General features: G+C 44.1%; 1 protein-coding gene across 3 annotated transcripts in view; it reads right to left on the reverse strand.

Annotated features, from left to right (window-relative positions):
- Nucleotides 1-16,786, reverse strand: part of cfap221 (cilia and flagella associated protein 221) — a 263,176-nt gene that overhangs the window by 105,608 nt on the left and 140,782 nt on the right. For all 3 annotated transcript variants that reach the window (XM_038789818.1, XM_038789819.1, XM_038789820.1), the window contains exon 14: nucleotides 6,199-6,288. In XM_038789818.1, the coding sequence (XP_038645746.1) occupies nucleotides 6,199-6,288 (90 nt within the window). The remainder of the gene's footprint in view (nucleotides 1-6,198; nucleotides 6,289-16,786) is intronic.

The raw sequence follows: 16,786 nt of genomic DNA on the forward strand, positions 1-16,786 counted from the left end.
AACAAGAAGTCAGATAACATATTTAGCCACTTTCATTGCTGGTGACCGTAACCCAAGTTGATTCTTTCCTGAATTTAATTTATATACCTTAACCCCACTTGGGAATTGTTTCATAACCTTAGTATAATTAACATTATAATGATGATTAAGATAATTCTCTGCAACTATGTGATTCAGTATTTTTGCAAAATATCTTCATAATATATAAATAATTACTACTTGGAGGTTCAATTAAATAAAGTTATCAAAGAAAAATATGTGATAAATTAAACAAGTATAAAAAATTTTTTTAACAATAAACACCATTTTCAACAGAATACAGAATGAGTACAGCATATATGAAAAACTGGGGGACTACAATATCCACCGTCAAGGGTTGCTCAGTAGCAAAATTACAGACTGAGCTAACCAAATCCTGCAGAACACATCGGCCAGACTGGCCCTACGACAAGCGGTGAGTGAACTAACATGAAGACAAAACTATTTGACCTCATCCTCACCAATCTGCCTTTCACAGATGCATCTGCCCATGACAGAATTGATAACAGGGAGCATCACACAGTCTTCATTCATGGTTGTGATGTTCAGTGTTCATCAAAAGTAATTTTTCTCAGTCTTCTAAGAATCCTTGAACCCATTTCCAGCATCAAGGCCCACTTCAGGGACTCCTTTCTCAGCCACGTCAGGGCAAATTTTTCAGTGCCCTTACATTTCTATAGGTTCTGTCTCTTCTACCAGTGATGTGGAGATGCCGGCATTGGACTGGGGTGAGCACAGTAAGAAGTCTTACAGGACCAGGTTAAAGTCTAACAGGTTTGTTTCAAACACTAGCTTTCGGAGCACTGCTCCTTCCTCATTCACCTGAGGAAGGAGCAGTGCTCCGAAAGCTCGTGGTTGAAACAAACCTGTTGGACTTTAACCTGGTGTTGTAAGACTTCTTACAGTCTTCTACCAGAGAATTAGCTCCCAACAATATTCTTCCCCGTCTAAAGGGAAGGCCTTTTCCCCTGCTGTGTGTAATATTTGCTGCTTCTTTCTCCAGACTTTTCTCTGTCTCTCTGTCCCATGTTTCTGAGTCAGCTTGCATGCTGTCTTAAGGGTATTAAATCTCCAGGAGATGGTAGTTCACTTTACTATTGGTGGCTTCTTTTTTTTTAAAAATTAATTTACGGGTGTCGCTGGTTAGGCCTGCATTTATTGTCCATCACGAGTTACCCTTCAAAAGGTGGTAATAAGTTGCCTTCTTGAACCGCTGCAGTCCTTGAGGTATAGGTACGCCCAGTGTGCTATAGAGAGGGAGTTCCAGAATTTTGCCCCAGTGACAGTGAAGGAACAGCGATATACTTCCAAGTCGGGGTAGTGAGTGACTTGGAGGGGAACCTCCCGTTGGTGGGGTTCCCAGGTATCTGCTGCTCTTGTCCTTCCAGATGGTATTGGTCGTGGGTTTGGAAGATGCTAAGGAACCTTGGTGAGTTACTGAAGTGCATCTTGTAGATGGTACACAAGGCTGCCACTTTTCGTCGGTAGTGTTTGGTTGGTTTGGTATGGTTTTTTGTCATGTGTACCAAGGTACAATGAAAAGTATTGTTCTGTGTGCAGCTCAAACAGATCATTTCAGACATGAAAAGAAAATACATAATAGGGCAAACATAAATACACAATGTAAATACATAGGCATTGTGTGAAGCATAGAGTGTAGTACTACTCAGTCGAGAAGATGTGTGAAGAGATCAGATCAGTCAATGATCCATCAGTGTTACCTGTTGCAGGAAATCTTTCCCATTTTGCATTGTTTGTACAGCTTTTTCATATCATGGGTTAGAAAATTGCATTTGGGTTTGATCTGTTTAACCTCACCAAAAAGATTACTGGGGCCTGTTGCCAGAAATCACCACATTTCTTGGGGAACACTGCTGATGATAGATAAACAGTTGGAGAAGTTTGCATTTTCCATACTGTTTTTTTTCCTATCGCACCGGCAATTACCAACTCAAGTCACAAATTTGATTTCATGCACTTTCATCTTTACTAATCTTTATGGAGAATGGTGTTAAATATCTTCTAAAAATCCATAAAGGTGACTTCCATGGAGATCCCTATCCACCTCCTGTACTGACACTTGTGTGCAACCTCAAAAGAGTGAGAGAGTTTGGTGAGCTGAGGGAAACTTAAATATCTTTCTAAAAATCTAATGTTGTTTATATTTAACATTTAATATTTAACTGCAAGTACTATTTAAATTCTAATTCTCGTCCAGGGACCTAAGCAGGTAGATAGTAGCTATCCATTCGCAGCAGCTGTAATAGTTCATTAAAAAAACTAGCTTGAACTGGTCTGAGCTGAGGGATGTGAGTGAGGAGAGGAGGGATGTACTCCTTTGCTTTATCTAAGTTTTCTACTCTGTAGAAATTGATTCTTGCCCGACTAAAGGGGAAGAAGTGAGTTGTTTGGAAATGTTTATAATTATGAAGGTTTGACAATGATGGGACCACTGCAAACAGCCACGATGTGGAGATGCCAGCGTTGGACTGGGGTGAGCACAGTGAGAAGTCTTACAACACCAGGTTAAAGTCCAACAGGTTTGTTTCGAATCACTAGCTTTCAGGGCGCAGCACTTTCCTCAGGTGAATTCACCTGAGGAAGGAGCTGTGCTCCGAAAGCTAGTGATTTGAAACAAGTCTGTTGGACTTTAACCTGATGTTGTCAGATTTCTTACTGTGCCCACTTCAAACACAATTAAGTGCTTTTCAATCACACCCTTTCATGGTTGAGTGATTTATAAGTGGTCAGCTAGAAATTAACAGCACTTAACTCTTTGAAGTGGTCCAGTAGCTGTCAATCAAAGCTTGATGTTTATAAACATTACCTTAAAATAATGCTGACAATTGAGGTTTGTAGAAGCTGTCAATCACAGCCTAGTAAAATCAATATCAAAGAGAAATGAATGAATGGCTTGCAGATTAAAGATCTGAGGGAGTTAAACACAGCTAACTGGGTTTTTTCTTTCTCAGCACTGACAAGTGCTGTTTTCTGTGTCTGAGTCAGGTGTCTTGCCCAGGTGAGTGTTAAAGCAGTAATTTTTTCATTGCCTGTCCAGCTCTCTAGCTTCCAGACAGTGATCTCTCTTCGGGGTCTTCCTGACAAGGGTCACTTTCTTTTCTGGGAGGTCTGTGGGGGTATTTTTATTTAGCGGGCCTCTGTGAGTGGTTTCTTGATTTAAGGGGTCTCGAAGGGGTTTCTATCTCTGGGGGGTCTTTTTATTTATGGAGTCTCTGCGGGGGTTCCTTATTTAGGGGGTATCTGGGGGATTTCTTTATTTAACGGGTCTCTGGGGGATTCCTTATTTGTGGTCTCTGGGGGGTCTCCTTATTTAGGGGGCCGCTGGTGGGTGACCCTCAGATGCTCTTTGGGGGAAACTCCCTAAAAGAGTTACCTCTTGGGTCACCGCGAGATCCACCGTGACAGGGCCATGCTTCACAGGACCAGTAGTGATTCTCGCCCATGTGATACCTGGTCCAGGGGAGCAGCGAATCACGTGGACCTGGAGAATATGGTTCCCAGCCTGTTAAATGGATGCCAGTGAGCCTTCATGACACATTTGTATCCTCCCAAGGTGCAGAACATTAACCTTGGTCCAGATGCCAATGGGGGGCCAAATAAATTGATCCCATTTTCCTCACAATGCTATATTCTCCGCCTCATTGACAACTCTGCTACCAGTGGCACGTGGAGGAGAATTTCGCTCCTTGACTGTAGAAATTAGCATGTGTATACCTCCACTGATCTCTTAGTTGGCTAGGTAAGGTATTTCTGCTAATAGGGTAATTTACAGCTGATTCTGTCTAGATGCCTGCCAAAAACGTTACTGGGAAAGTCATTATCTCATCATGCCCATTGAATGCTGGCTACTGCTGTTGTTAGGCAGATTACTACCTGTTGCTGGGCAGATTACATCCTATCATACTGTGTTAAATTTGTTTTACTGCTGTTACTGGCAGATCCAGGATACAAGAACGTACTGTTGAGATACAATCGGATCGGTCATGATCTTATTGAATCGCAGATCAGACCTGAAGGGATGAGTGGCCAACTCCTGCTCTTAATTTGTATGTTCATATGTATGCATCTATGTTCATAGGTTATTTAATTTATCAAAAGGTGATCCACCCTTACACTACAAGAGGACTCTAATGGATGTTGAGTGACATTCTAAATGGGATGCATTCAACTGGGTGCCAGAGTCTTTGCACTGCACCCCCTCCTCATCGTTGTCTTAAAGGGTGACCATGTATTTTTAAACAGTGACCTCTAGACCTAAAACCTCCCATTGAAGGAAGCATCCTCTCCACATCCACCCTGTCAAGACCCCTCAGGATCTTAAATGTTTCAATCAAGTTGTCTCTTACTCTTGTAAATTCTGGCAGATACAAGTCCATCTTGTCCAACTTTTCCTCATAAGACAACCCACCCACTCCAGGTATTAAATAGTTATATTAGTCATATTGTTGGGTGGTCTTTTGGAACATGTTTTCATTGACTTTGGGGAAAAGAAAATATTTCCCAGAATTCCTTTCCTCCCAAATTGGCTTAGGATTTTATGTTTTAATCATTTTTTTGTTTCTCTCGGGTGATTGTATGGCTGCTAGTCAATGGAATTATTTTGGTTGATCAGGCTTAACTGCTGAATTAATTAATTCAAAAAAATTGTAAACGGTCATTGACTTAAAACCTGGTCAGAATCTTGTCAATGTAGTCCCCTTTTGGACCATTTTTAGGTTTTTAAAGCAGACTCCTCAAGTTTACTCCTTGTGCTGACTGCTTACCAGGGCTTGTCTCCAGGTTCCCTGGCTAATTGGGGAGGGATGACAGGATAGCATACTGATTCTGTCAAAGGAAGCATTTTGAATTAAAGGGCGGACAGCCATGTTTCAAAGAATCTCACCGGCATTAATATTTTTCAGGTTATAAGAACTGCAGGATGCAGAGGAAGCCAAGGCTGCGGTGAAGGCAGTTGGTGCAGTTGCTGGGATTGCTCCTCCTGCAGCTGTTGGCCAAGGTCCGGTCTCAGTGCATGTGCAGCTGCTCGCATGCCATTATGAAGGCGGGCAGCAGGGAGTTGGCATGCCAGATGGGTGAAATACCTTCCAAGATGTGGAAAATCACCTGTCAAGCATCTATCTGAAAGAAGAATTTCTTTGAGCAGCAGTATCAATAGCCATGGCTGGAGTTATTCAATTCAAGTGCTCAAAGCCTTAAAAGCTTGCTGGTTGCACTGAAGAAACATTTTCCGTGAGGTACTCACCTCTGTGACCATAGTCTGCTGCTGGCAGGTTGAGAAATTCAGGATTCAGTTACAACAGCTAATAATTAGCTTCTGCACCACCTCAAGCACTGCTTAAATACTTATCTGCCAGATCAAAGAGAGTTCCCTTTTCTCCCTCAATCCTGTCCTGCAGAAAACCAGCAGGGAGCTGGGATCATGTGAGAAACAGTACCTGCCTCAATTTCTGGAACATTCCCATGCTGCTTGTCCCTAAATCCACTTCCAACAGCCTTCAAAATGCCCCTGTTAGTTCTGCTTCTCTTTCCACAAGTTCTTGCCAGTCTGGCTGATTATTTACAGCATTTTCTATTTTATTTCAAATAATTACCTACTTTCTTGGAAGCTATCCACCTTGCCTCCATTCTTTCGACTAGAAAGAAGTCTTACAACACCAGGTTAAAGTCCAACATGTTTGTTACAAACACTAGCTTTCGGAGCACCACTCCTTCCTCAGGTGAATGATAGAATAATGACAGAACGATCTCCACATCATTCTGCTTGAAAAGCAAGTGTCTACATGGATATACTTTCTCTGCCAGCAGGTCCCACTATCTTTCTGTAAATTTTTATTTTCTCACAACCCAACACATTTTCAGAGTTATCAAAGAATCAATGTCTTTGCCTTTGTAGGACCAGAGATCGAATTTCCATATTATTGTGGTATTTAATTGTGAATTTTGTGCTCCTTTATTAGTTTCTAATCTTGTTTGTGTGATTGTATTGATTTACTTAATGGAAACAGTGGATGACATCCGTTCTTCCTCAAAGCTAATTAACAATCTGACAAAGTGCACTCCTGTTTACCGGTTGAGACAAAAATAAATCAGAAGTATTGGAATATTTTGTCTAATGTTAAATGAGAAAGCAGAACTCACCTGTCCAATGCCTCGTAGAACACGATTAAATGAAGCCACTGTTTTCTGTCTTTGACATTCTTTTTCTGGAACGGGCACATCTAGATGCACCTATAAAGTAAAAACATTAATGTTCTTATGTTAGCTGGACATAATAATAACCTATATTAGTGTCACAAGTAGGCTTACATTAACACTGCAATGAAGTTACTGTGAAAATCCCCAGTCACCACACTACTGTGCCTGTTCGGGTACACAGGGAGAATTCAGTGCGTGCAAGTCACCTAACAAGCATGTCTTTCGGGAGTTTGTGGGAGGAAACCAGAGCACCCGGAGGAAACCCACACCGGCATGCAGTGGCGGACTGGGTCTAAAAATATTGGTTGCCAGGAGACAATGGGGGCCCACCCACAACTACAATGCTATCATTTAATTTTCATAACGAATAAATAAAATTTTCAAAAAATACATATGGAAAAAAGGGTACAATTAAAATTTTTGTGGAAAAAATGTGTATTTCTTAGTAATTACAGTGTACATGTACTGTACATATTACTGGCAGTAGATACCAAATGTAAATACAGGATGTTATAATTGAATTTTTTATTTATTTTTAAAATTTTAAGTAATTGGTTGATATTTTTAAATAGTTTATTGCACAATTTACACATTAACAGATAGTTCAAAAGCACAATAGAGCATTGCATGCAGTCCACTATATTAAGAGCAACCGTTTGTGTTCACTAGATGATTGTGCGAATCTGCCAATAATTGCTTCTGCATCCAATTCATCTAACAATTCCTTTTCAATGGATAGCAACATGCATGATTCCAAATTTTCCTCAGACAGCGAATTTCTTAACCTTGTCTTTATGATCTTTAGCTTTGAAAATGTCCTCTCACATTGGACTTGAGTAACTGATAGTATGCAGATGACTTTATAAAGTTCATAAAGGTTATCATATGCCTTGTCATGAAGTCTGTTGGATGCCAGAATTTGTAGTACACACGATGGGCAAGTGCTGCAAATTTTACAATTGTTGCAACTGGAATCCATATTCTCACCATCATTAAGCAATAGCTTTAATACATCAAAGTTTGAAGCAAAAGAAAACAATTCCAATATTACTTGATCTTTGCTGATTTGTGGAAACAGCTTAATAATACCTTCCAATGCTTCATCTTCAAGGCCCTTCTCTGCAATAGTTTTAAACTTTGCTGGGTCCAAGCAGGACAAATCTTTATACAACTGTTTATGTTGTACAAAGCGTGATTCTAGTGACTGGAAAATGCGATCCATTATTAGGTTAAACACATTTACTTGAAAATCAGGTAGAGAATCTGAGGAATTTCTTTCATCATCAATAAGCTCATCTGCCATTCTTTTCTTCTTCCTCTGCCTCTTAACTGGCAATGCTGTTTCCAACACATCAATTTCCAATGTTTGATTTTCATCCATATTCATCTGTGAAATCCTGTCATTACATTTATTTACAAATTCCAAAGCCTTGCTGTGAACGTTATCAAATGTTCTTGTCTGTTCCTTCAACTTTGTTGTAGCTGAATCTACCAAACTCCATGCAGTAAACATATCTAAACCACTTGTCTGTAGATAACTTGATAACGGGGTGTAGTTTCAAATATATACAAGTAAGTAAAGGCTGTCAATATGGTTTCAAACTTTAGAAGACTTTGAAGTAAAACATTTGCTTCATGTTTTGTTTTTGCATCAAACTTTTCTGAATCTTGTTTCATTGATAAGCATGTCAATAGATTTACAAAAGTACTGGCAGCGGCATCATCAAAACGTCCAAATATAGCTGTTTGCGGCATTGGATTTTCCTGACCATCTGGTCTCACCAATTAGCTTTAATCGTTTAATTTTTTCTTGTCCTAGATGTTTTCCAACAACTTCTATCCATACAGCCATTCTCTTGTATGATGCTTTCACAAAAGTTGCTATATTCTGGAGCAAATTGAAAAAAGAAACTGCAGGCACACAACATTTTGTTGTTTCAGTTATCACCAAATTCAAGTCATGGGCATAGCACCATATATGAACATGTTGATCAGCCACATCAGCAATTTTACTTTGTAAACCATTATACTGGCCATGGTAACTTGCAGCGCCATCTGTGCTATCAGATAAACATTTTTGGGGGTCAATTTTAAGATGCTGTAATGTTTCAATCAATAGATCAAAAAGTTCCTGTCCTGTACCATCATTACTTGGCACAACTGAAAGTAGTCGCTCACAGATAATACCTTTAAGCACATACCGAATAATAATGCTAAACTGATCGATGGATGAATTATCTGTGTTGAATCAACCTGAATAGAATAATATTTTTCTTGAGAAACTTCATGACTAATTCTTTCTTGTATCATATTCTTCATAATTTTGATTAACATGTTTATAGTTGTTTTACTCAGGTATGTAACAAGTCCACCACGGCCTTTACTTTGAGCCTTTCCTTGTTTCTCTAATCGTTTGATTCTTTGTTTTGCACTGCAGAAACGTGAGCTGCCATAATGGGGTCATATTTTGCCATCAACTGCACTGTAGCGAAATAATTGCCATGATTCAGAACCTCATTATCTAGAGTGTAGGCCGATTCATTTCTGTGACCTCGAAAAGGAAGTGCTTGCTTGCCTAACATCTTTATGATGTCTATAATCCTCATGACAATACTTCTCTGCTTCAATATTTCTTCTTTCCTTTTAATTAGTGACGCTGCAAAAAAAATTATCTAAGGTGCCATCATTAACCACACTGATATATTGCTGAGCATTTCTGACATGTGTTGTTGTCGATTCATGTAAAGTCAAGCTCTGGCTAATACGCCTGCAGTCACTAAAGCCATGTACAAAGGGTGATGGATTACAAGTGTTGGGAAACTCAAAGGCTAAGCAATATGAACAATATAAGCATCTATTTTCTTTGTTATATGTTAGCCATTTTCTTGGGACTGAGTCATTCATAATTTTCCTCTCATACAAACGAGCATCAAATGGCAGATCATCAAGTGGCTGAAGTGGATATTGGAAGATTCCAGTAATTGATCTTTCATTTTCTTGCGTGGGTTCATTTACAGGATGTGCTTCAGAAACCAAGTCATTTATGCTTGAAGGAATATCTGATTCCCTGTCACTAGTTGAAGCTATGTGTTCAGATGTTGCAACTACAGGTAGTACAGATGCCAGAACAAGGAAGCCAGAAGAAATATTGGGCCTGGGTTGATTAGTAATGGATGCACTTGTATTTGTCTCTACATTCAAAGTAGCTCTTCTCTGTTCTTGTAACTCGCATGTCATTTCATCATCACCATGAGCATTGTTTCTTGCTTCTTGATTATTTGTTGCAGAACTGGATATTGATGTGGATTGTGCTTGTGGTATTATAAACTCTGTAATAGGCCTGCATTGCTTGGCTGATTCCTTCCTTTCTGCTTCTTTTTGTTCTTTGCGTTTTAGTGACCCAGATTTATGCTTTTTCTATTCCATGCTAGTAGGGGTAATATTCCTGAAATAAAAACTTAATTAAAAATAGTCCACATTGGGAAAAATGAATATTGATGATTGCAAGAATAACTTGAAGGAACGCCAGATAAACCCCTACTTGATAAAAAATATAAAATAACTTACTTACACTTCAATAGGCTATGTTCATTAGTCAATACTACTGTGGCCTATGCAGCTTCAGAAGAGGAGACAATCCACTGTCCAGTGTTCACACCAGCAAGCAACTGAGACAACTGTTGAAACTTAGAAGTTTGGTCCGACTACAGTAAGACATTAAGAATGGTCCCACGACCAAAGTTTCAAACTGGAAACATGTCCAGTTTGATACCAGTGTAATGTTACAAGTCGCAACCCTTTGAGTTTACTGATCATGGCTTATCACTTCAATATCTTTGACCTCATGATTCACGGTCAAAGGGACCGCTTCTCCTTTTCGGTGACCTCATGACCCTATGTACTGCTTGATATCCTTTCAAGTTGCCGACCATCTCAAATCACGAACTGTAACTTTATCTTTAAATTCACACACTCTGGCTGAAAACGTGGATTTCCAACTATGTCCGACCCGGGTGAACCTGCCCCCCCCCCCCTCCACTCCTTTTCACATCCGTTTAACACTGCTTTGTTCCTTCATACACTGAGTGATTATTTGTTTGTTTCTTTATTGCATTTTGATTTGGTATTGCTCTTTTTAAAAACAATTATATTTAATTAAGTTAGAATACAAATCTCAGGAATGAAGTTGGAGATTTATTTATCTAATTAATTATAATTTTTAAGGGCCCTTCAGAGATTCACGGGCCCCTTCTTGGCTCTCCGGGCCCCGGACCGATGTACCGGCTGAACCAAGACTACTGCTTGATATCCTTTGAAATTGCCGATCATCTCAAATCACGAATTGTAACTTTATCTTTAAATTCACACACTCTTGCTGAAAACATGGAATTTCCTTAATTATGCCCGACCCGGGCCCCCCTATTCCACATCCTTCCACTACCTCCCCTGCTTCGTTCCTTTTCATGCACTGCTTATTTGTGTCCTGTTCTCTTTTTTTTCTTATTCCTTTTTATTACTAAAACAGTTGTCTTTGTTTGTTTCTTTATTGCATTTTTATTTGATATAGGGGGCCCACTTCATCAGGGGCCCACTTGCCATCGGGCAAGCTGACACCCTGGCCAGTCCGCCACTGCCGACATGGACAGAACGTGAAGACTCCGCAACCCAGGAAAAGCACATTTCACATTAATTCTGAATGGAGTCACCGTATAACTGCAAAATGAAAGCATAACTTGTCAATTTTCTTTCCGTATTGGACTTGCGGTGGCGTAATCATAGAATCACAGAGTTTACAGTGCAGAAGGAGGCCATTCGGCCCATCGGGTCTGCACCAGCTCCTGGAAAGAGCACCCCACTTAAATTCACACCTCCCCCTATCCCCGTAAAAAAGTAACCCACCTAACCTGAGGGCAATTTAGCATGGCTAATCCATCTAACCTGCACGTCTTTGGACTGTGGGAGGAAACCAGAGCACCCGGAGGAAATCCACGCAGATGCAGAGAGAACGTGCAGACTACTCGCAGACAGTTACCCAAGCCAGGAATCAAACCTGGGACCTGGAGCTTTGAACCAACTGTGCTAACCACTGTGCTACTGTGTCACCCCAAATGTAGGGGGAAGACATGTACGGGTGGCTTCCGCTAGAAAACTATGGGTGGGATTCTCTGTCAGCGGGATACAGCACTTCGCCGGCAGCGCACTCACTCCTGTGGAATTCCCGACGGTGTGGGGGTGCCCACAATGGAAACCCCATTGATTGACTGCCAGGACGGAGGTTCCTGCAGCTGCGGGGGCACGCCGCACCCAAAAACAGGTGCGACAGATGGAGAATCCCGCCCTGTACTTTTTGCCTCTTCTTCTTAGTATCAGGGGGTGTTTTCTTTTGAAATCTAGTTAATGGAATAAGGATCCTGTATGACTGAAATGCCCAGAAAATCAGTGTAGATTGGCAGGTAAAATGATGGAGTCAGCCTCCGGGGCTCTGGCCACTCCACTAACGGCCAAGATGCTTCCTAGTACCTTGGTGAAGGAATTTTATGAACATGGGCAGATAGTCACGGAGGACCACCCAAAATCCTGGAAGAGGCCATGCAGAAAGCTCTTGTTGTGGTTGCAGACTGGTTGATCGTTAAGGGAGTGAAGGTCCTTCCTGTTGATAAATCTCACTGTGTGGTCAGTCAGTGCTTTGTCAGTCATTTGGGTGCAATCAAGGGTGATGCTCTGCACCTGTGGGAATTCAGCGGTAGCAGCAATACCCAATGCCCAAGTGCTTGTCAGGCCATGTCTGTCTGGAAATGAATGTACTGTCCAGCTCACAAAAACAATATCAATGACTTGTGAGATGCAGTGGTGTGCAGCCATTTGTGAGTTGCCATGCAGGTCCATAGCTGATCCTTGGAAGGAACTGTTGTGTGATGCTGGTTATAAATCTGCAGGTGTTACATAAATTTCCGTAGTCATCTGCAGGCTAACAGTAAGTCTTTATTAACTACAAGAACTTTTTACTTGCATACAGTAAAGGGTACAGGGCTAGGAGTTGTCTCCATGCTAACGTCTATAAACATCTCTGCTCAATACAGCACTGACCGCCTGGATCTAGATCAAGTGATTTCTTACATGATGTGTGGGTGGTTCTATGAAATCCTGTCTTCGCACTGAAAATGCCCTCCGTCGTGTTGTGTGGCACTACCACCTTGCTAAATGGGATAGACTTTGAACAGACCCAGCAACTTAAAACTGGGCATAACAATAATAATCTTTATTACTGTCACAAGTAAGCTTAAAACTGCAAAGAAGGTACTGTGAAAATCCCCTAGTTGCCACACATCCGGCGCCTGTTCGGGTACACCGAGGGAGAACTCAGAATGTCCAATTCACCTAACTGCACGTCTTTCGGGTATTATGGGAGGAAACAGGAGCACCTGGAGGAAACCCATGCAGACACAGGGAAAACATGCAGACACTGCACAGACAGTGACCCAAGCAGGGAATCGAACCAGGGACCCTGGCACTATGAAGCAACCGTGCTAACCACTGTTTTATTATGCCACTCAGAATGAGGCGCTATGGGCCATCAGCAGCAGTAGAATTGCATTCAACCACAATCTGTAACCTCAAGGCCTAACATATCCCCATGCTACCATTACCACCAAGCCAAGGATCAACCCTGGTTCAATAAAGAGTGCAGGATAGTATGGCAGTAGCAACAAGAGACATACCTAAAAATGGAAGTGCCAACCTGGTGAAAGTACAACAGACAACTACTTATGTGCCAAACAGCAGAAGCAGCAAGTGATAGACAGAGCTAAGCTATTCCACAACCAACCATCAGATCAAGCTTTGTAGTTCTACCATATCCAGTTGTGAATGGCAGTGAACAACTAAGTAAGTTTGGAGGTGGACAATCCTAAACATAGCCCTTTCCTCAATAATGAAATGAAAATGAAAATCGCTTATTGTCACGAGTAGGCTTCAATGAAGTTACTGTGAAAAGCCCCTAGCCGCCACATTCCGGCGCCTATCCGGGGAGGCTGGTACGGGAATTGAACCGTGCTGCTGGCCTGCTTGGTCTGCTTGAAAAGCCAGCGATTTAGCCCAGTGAGCTAAATAATGGGGGAGCCCAGTACATCAGTGCAAAAGATACATTTGAATAATTCACCACCATCTTTAGCCAGAAATGCTGGGTGGATGATCCATCTCGGTCTCCACCATCTCAGATGACAGTCTTCAGCAAACTCAATTCACTTCACATGATATCAAGAATGGCTGCTGGATACGGCAAAGGCTATGGGCCCTGACAATATTCCAGCAGTAGTACTGAAGCCTTGTGCTCTAGAACATGCCACACCCCTAGCTGAACTGTTCCAGTACATCTACAACACTTGCATCAACCCAGGAGGTGGAAAATTGCCCAAGTACGTTCTGTACATTAAATTCAGGATAAATTTAACCCAGTCAATCACCACCCTATCAATGAAGTGAAGGAAGGGGTCGTCAACAGTGCTATCAAGCAGCACTTAGTCAGCAATAACTTGCTCACTTTGTTTGGGTTCCGCCAGGGTCACTCAGCTCCTGACCTGATTATGACCTTGATTCAAACACAAACAAAAGAGCTATGTTCTAGAGGTGAGGTGAAAGTGACTGCCCTTGACATCAAGGCAACATTTGACTGAATATCGCATCAAGGAACCTTGGCAAAACTGTAATCAATGGGAATCAGGGAGAAAACTCTCCACTGGTTGGAGTCATACATTGCACAAAGGAAGATGATTCTGGTTGTCGGAGGTCAATCTTCTCAACCCCAGGGCATCATTGCAGGAGATCCTCAAGGTAGAGTCCTGGGTCCAATCATCCTCAGCTATTTCATCAATGGTCTACCTTCTATCATAAAGTGGCGATGCCGGTGTTGGACTGGGGTGAGTACAGTTAAGAAGTCTTATGACACCAGGTTAAGGTTCAACAGGTTTGTTTTGAATCACTAGCTTTTGGAGCACAGCTCCTTCCTTAGGCGAATGAAGAAGTGGGTTCCAGAAACATATATATAGACAAAGTCAATGGGTTTGAATCCATGACATTCTGAGTCAGTAAAGTCCAACAGCTTTAATCCAAAAATGTGCAGGTTAGGTGGATTGGCCACGCTAAATCAAAGTCAAAAGCTAAGAATCCTGCAGCGAGCAACTCACCTCCTGACTCCCCAAAGCCTGTCCACCATCTACAAGGCTCAAGTCAGCAGTGTAATGGAATACTCTCCACTTGCCTGTATGAGTGCAACTCCAACAACACTCAAGAAGCTCAACACAGACTTTCGGTTGCGGCTATGCGGAGCAAAGCCGTACGTTCGGCAACTCCCGCCAGGAACGGACTTTTGGGCTCTTTTTAGGGCCTCCAGCGGTACTTGATCGACGGTTCCCGACGTGGGAAGGTGTTAGCAGCAGATCCCCAGTGTTCTATGGTCTGGACCAGAAGTGGGGCCAGCAAAATAGCGGTGGCAGCGCCTAGGAAAAAGCGGGGGAAGAAAAACAAGATGGCGGCCGGCGGAGGCCTCGCGGAATGGAGGCGGTGGGTGCAGGAGCAGCAGGAGACTCTCCAGCGCTGCTTTCTGGAGCTCAAAGTGGAGCTGCTAGAATCGCTGAAGGCTACTACTGATAAGCTGCTGGAGACGCAGACAGCCCAGGGGGTGGCAATCCCGGAGCTCCGACAACAAGCCTCCAAAAGAGAGGGTGAGGCCTCGGCCCTCGCGGTAAAGGTGGAGATGCATGAGGCGCTCCATAAGAAGTGGCAGGAGAGGTTCGAGGAGCTGGAGAACCGGTCGAGGTGAAAAAATTTGCGGATCCTGGGCCTCACGGAGGGGCTGGAGGGGTCAGACCTGGGGGCCTATGTGGTCGTCTTGCTGAACTCGCTGATGGGAGCTGGGTCCTTCCAGGGGCACCTGGAGCTGGAGGGGGCCCACAGAATACTGGCCAGGAGGCCCAAGTCGAATGAGCCGCCACGGGCGGTGCTGGTGCGGTTCCACGGTACGTTGACTGAGAGTGCGTGCTTAGGTGGGCCAAGAAGGAGCGGAGTAGCAAGTGGGAGAACACGGTGGTGCGGATCTACCAGGACTGGAGTGCGGAGGTGGCTAAGCGGAGGGCCGGGTACAACCGGATGAAGGCGGTGCTCCACAGAAAGAGTGTGAAGTTTGGCATGTTACAGCTGGCGCGTTTGTGGGTCACCTACAATTACCGTCACTTTTACTTTGAGTACCCGGAGGAGGCGTGGGCCTTTGTGCAGGCCGAGAAGTTGGTCTCTAACTGAGGGTCGGGGGCGGGGGTTTGTATGTAACTGTGTTAATTTTTTGGTGGGGGGTTCTCTGTTTTATGCTGGTTGTGTGTTGTTTCCAGGGCGGGTGGGGCGCTGTCTTTTTGCGTAGGTTCGGTGGATGGGCTCGAGCCGGGGGGTAGACTTGGAGTGTGGGGAGCTGGTGGTGGGGGCTGATAATGGGAGCTGCCCTAGAGGAGGCGGGGTCGGGCAGGGTGAAAGCGTGGGCTTTTCTTTGGTTTCCCACGCTGAGGGTGGATGGGGGTGGGGTCGGAGCTGAGAAGCACGGGCTTTATTCCCGCGCGAGAGCGGGAGGGGGACAAGGAGGGCCTGCTGATAGGCATGGGGGAGGAGAAGTAGCCCCACGTTGGGAAAGGTCGGAGGTGTGGCGGGAGTCGCCGGGGTCAGCCGAAGTTAGCGGGCTCGCGGGAGTGCTATGGAGGGAGTAACGCGGCTGGGAGGGGTCCTAGCCTGGGGGGGGGGGGGGGGGGGGGAAGGGTACCAGGTTGCTGCTGAAATGGCAAGGAAGGAGCTGGAGGATGCAGGGGGGACCGGGGTGGGGGTGTTTGCGCCGTGGGGAACGGGTTGAGCGGGGGGCGCTGAACTGGGGCGGGCAGGGGAAGGGTTATGGCTAGTTGGCAGGGGAGGGGGGCAGGGAGCCCTCTGATCCGGCTGATAACCTGGAATGTGAGGGGGCTGAATGGGCCGGTCAAGCGGACTCGGGTGTTTACGCACCTGAAGGGGCTGAAGGCGGACGTGGCTATGCTCCAGGAGACCCACCTCAAGGTGGCGGACCAGGTTAGACTGAGGAATGGATGGGTGGGCTAAGTGTTTCATTCAGGGCTGGATGCGATCCTGGTGGGAAAAAAGGTGTCGTTTGAGGCGTCAAAGGTGGTGGCTGACAGTGGCGGGAGGTATGTGATGGTGAGCGGCAAGTTGCAAGGGGAACGGGTGGTGCTGGTGAATGTCTATGCCCCGAACTGGGACGATGCGGGATTTATGCGGCGCATGTTGGGCCGCATTCCGGATCTGGAGACGGGGGGCCTGATATTGGGGAGGGACTTTAATACAGTGCTGGATCCCCCATTGGATCGATCCATGTCCAGGACGGGCAGGAGGCCCGCGGCGGCTAAGGTATTGAGGGGGTTTATGGACCAGATGGGAGGGGTGGATCCTTGGAGGTTCGCGAGGCCGAGGGCCAGGGAGTATTCATTTTTCTCCCACGTGCATAAAG

This window comes from Scyliorhinus canicula, chromosome 2 (genome assembly GCF_902713615.1).
Source record: "Scyliorhinus canicula chromosome 2, sScyCan1.1, whole genome shotgun sequence".
NCBI lineage: Eukaryota > Metazoa > Chordata > Chondrichthyes > Carcharhiniformes > Scyliorhinidae > Scyliorhinus > Scyliorhinus canicula.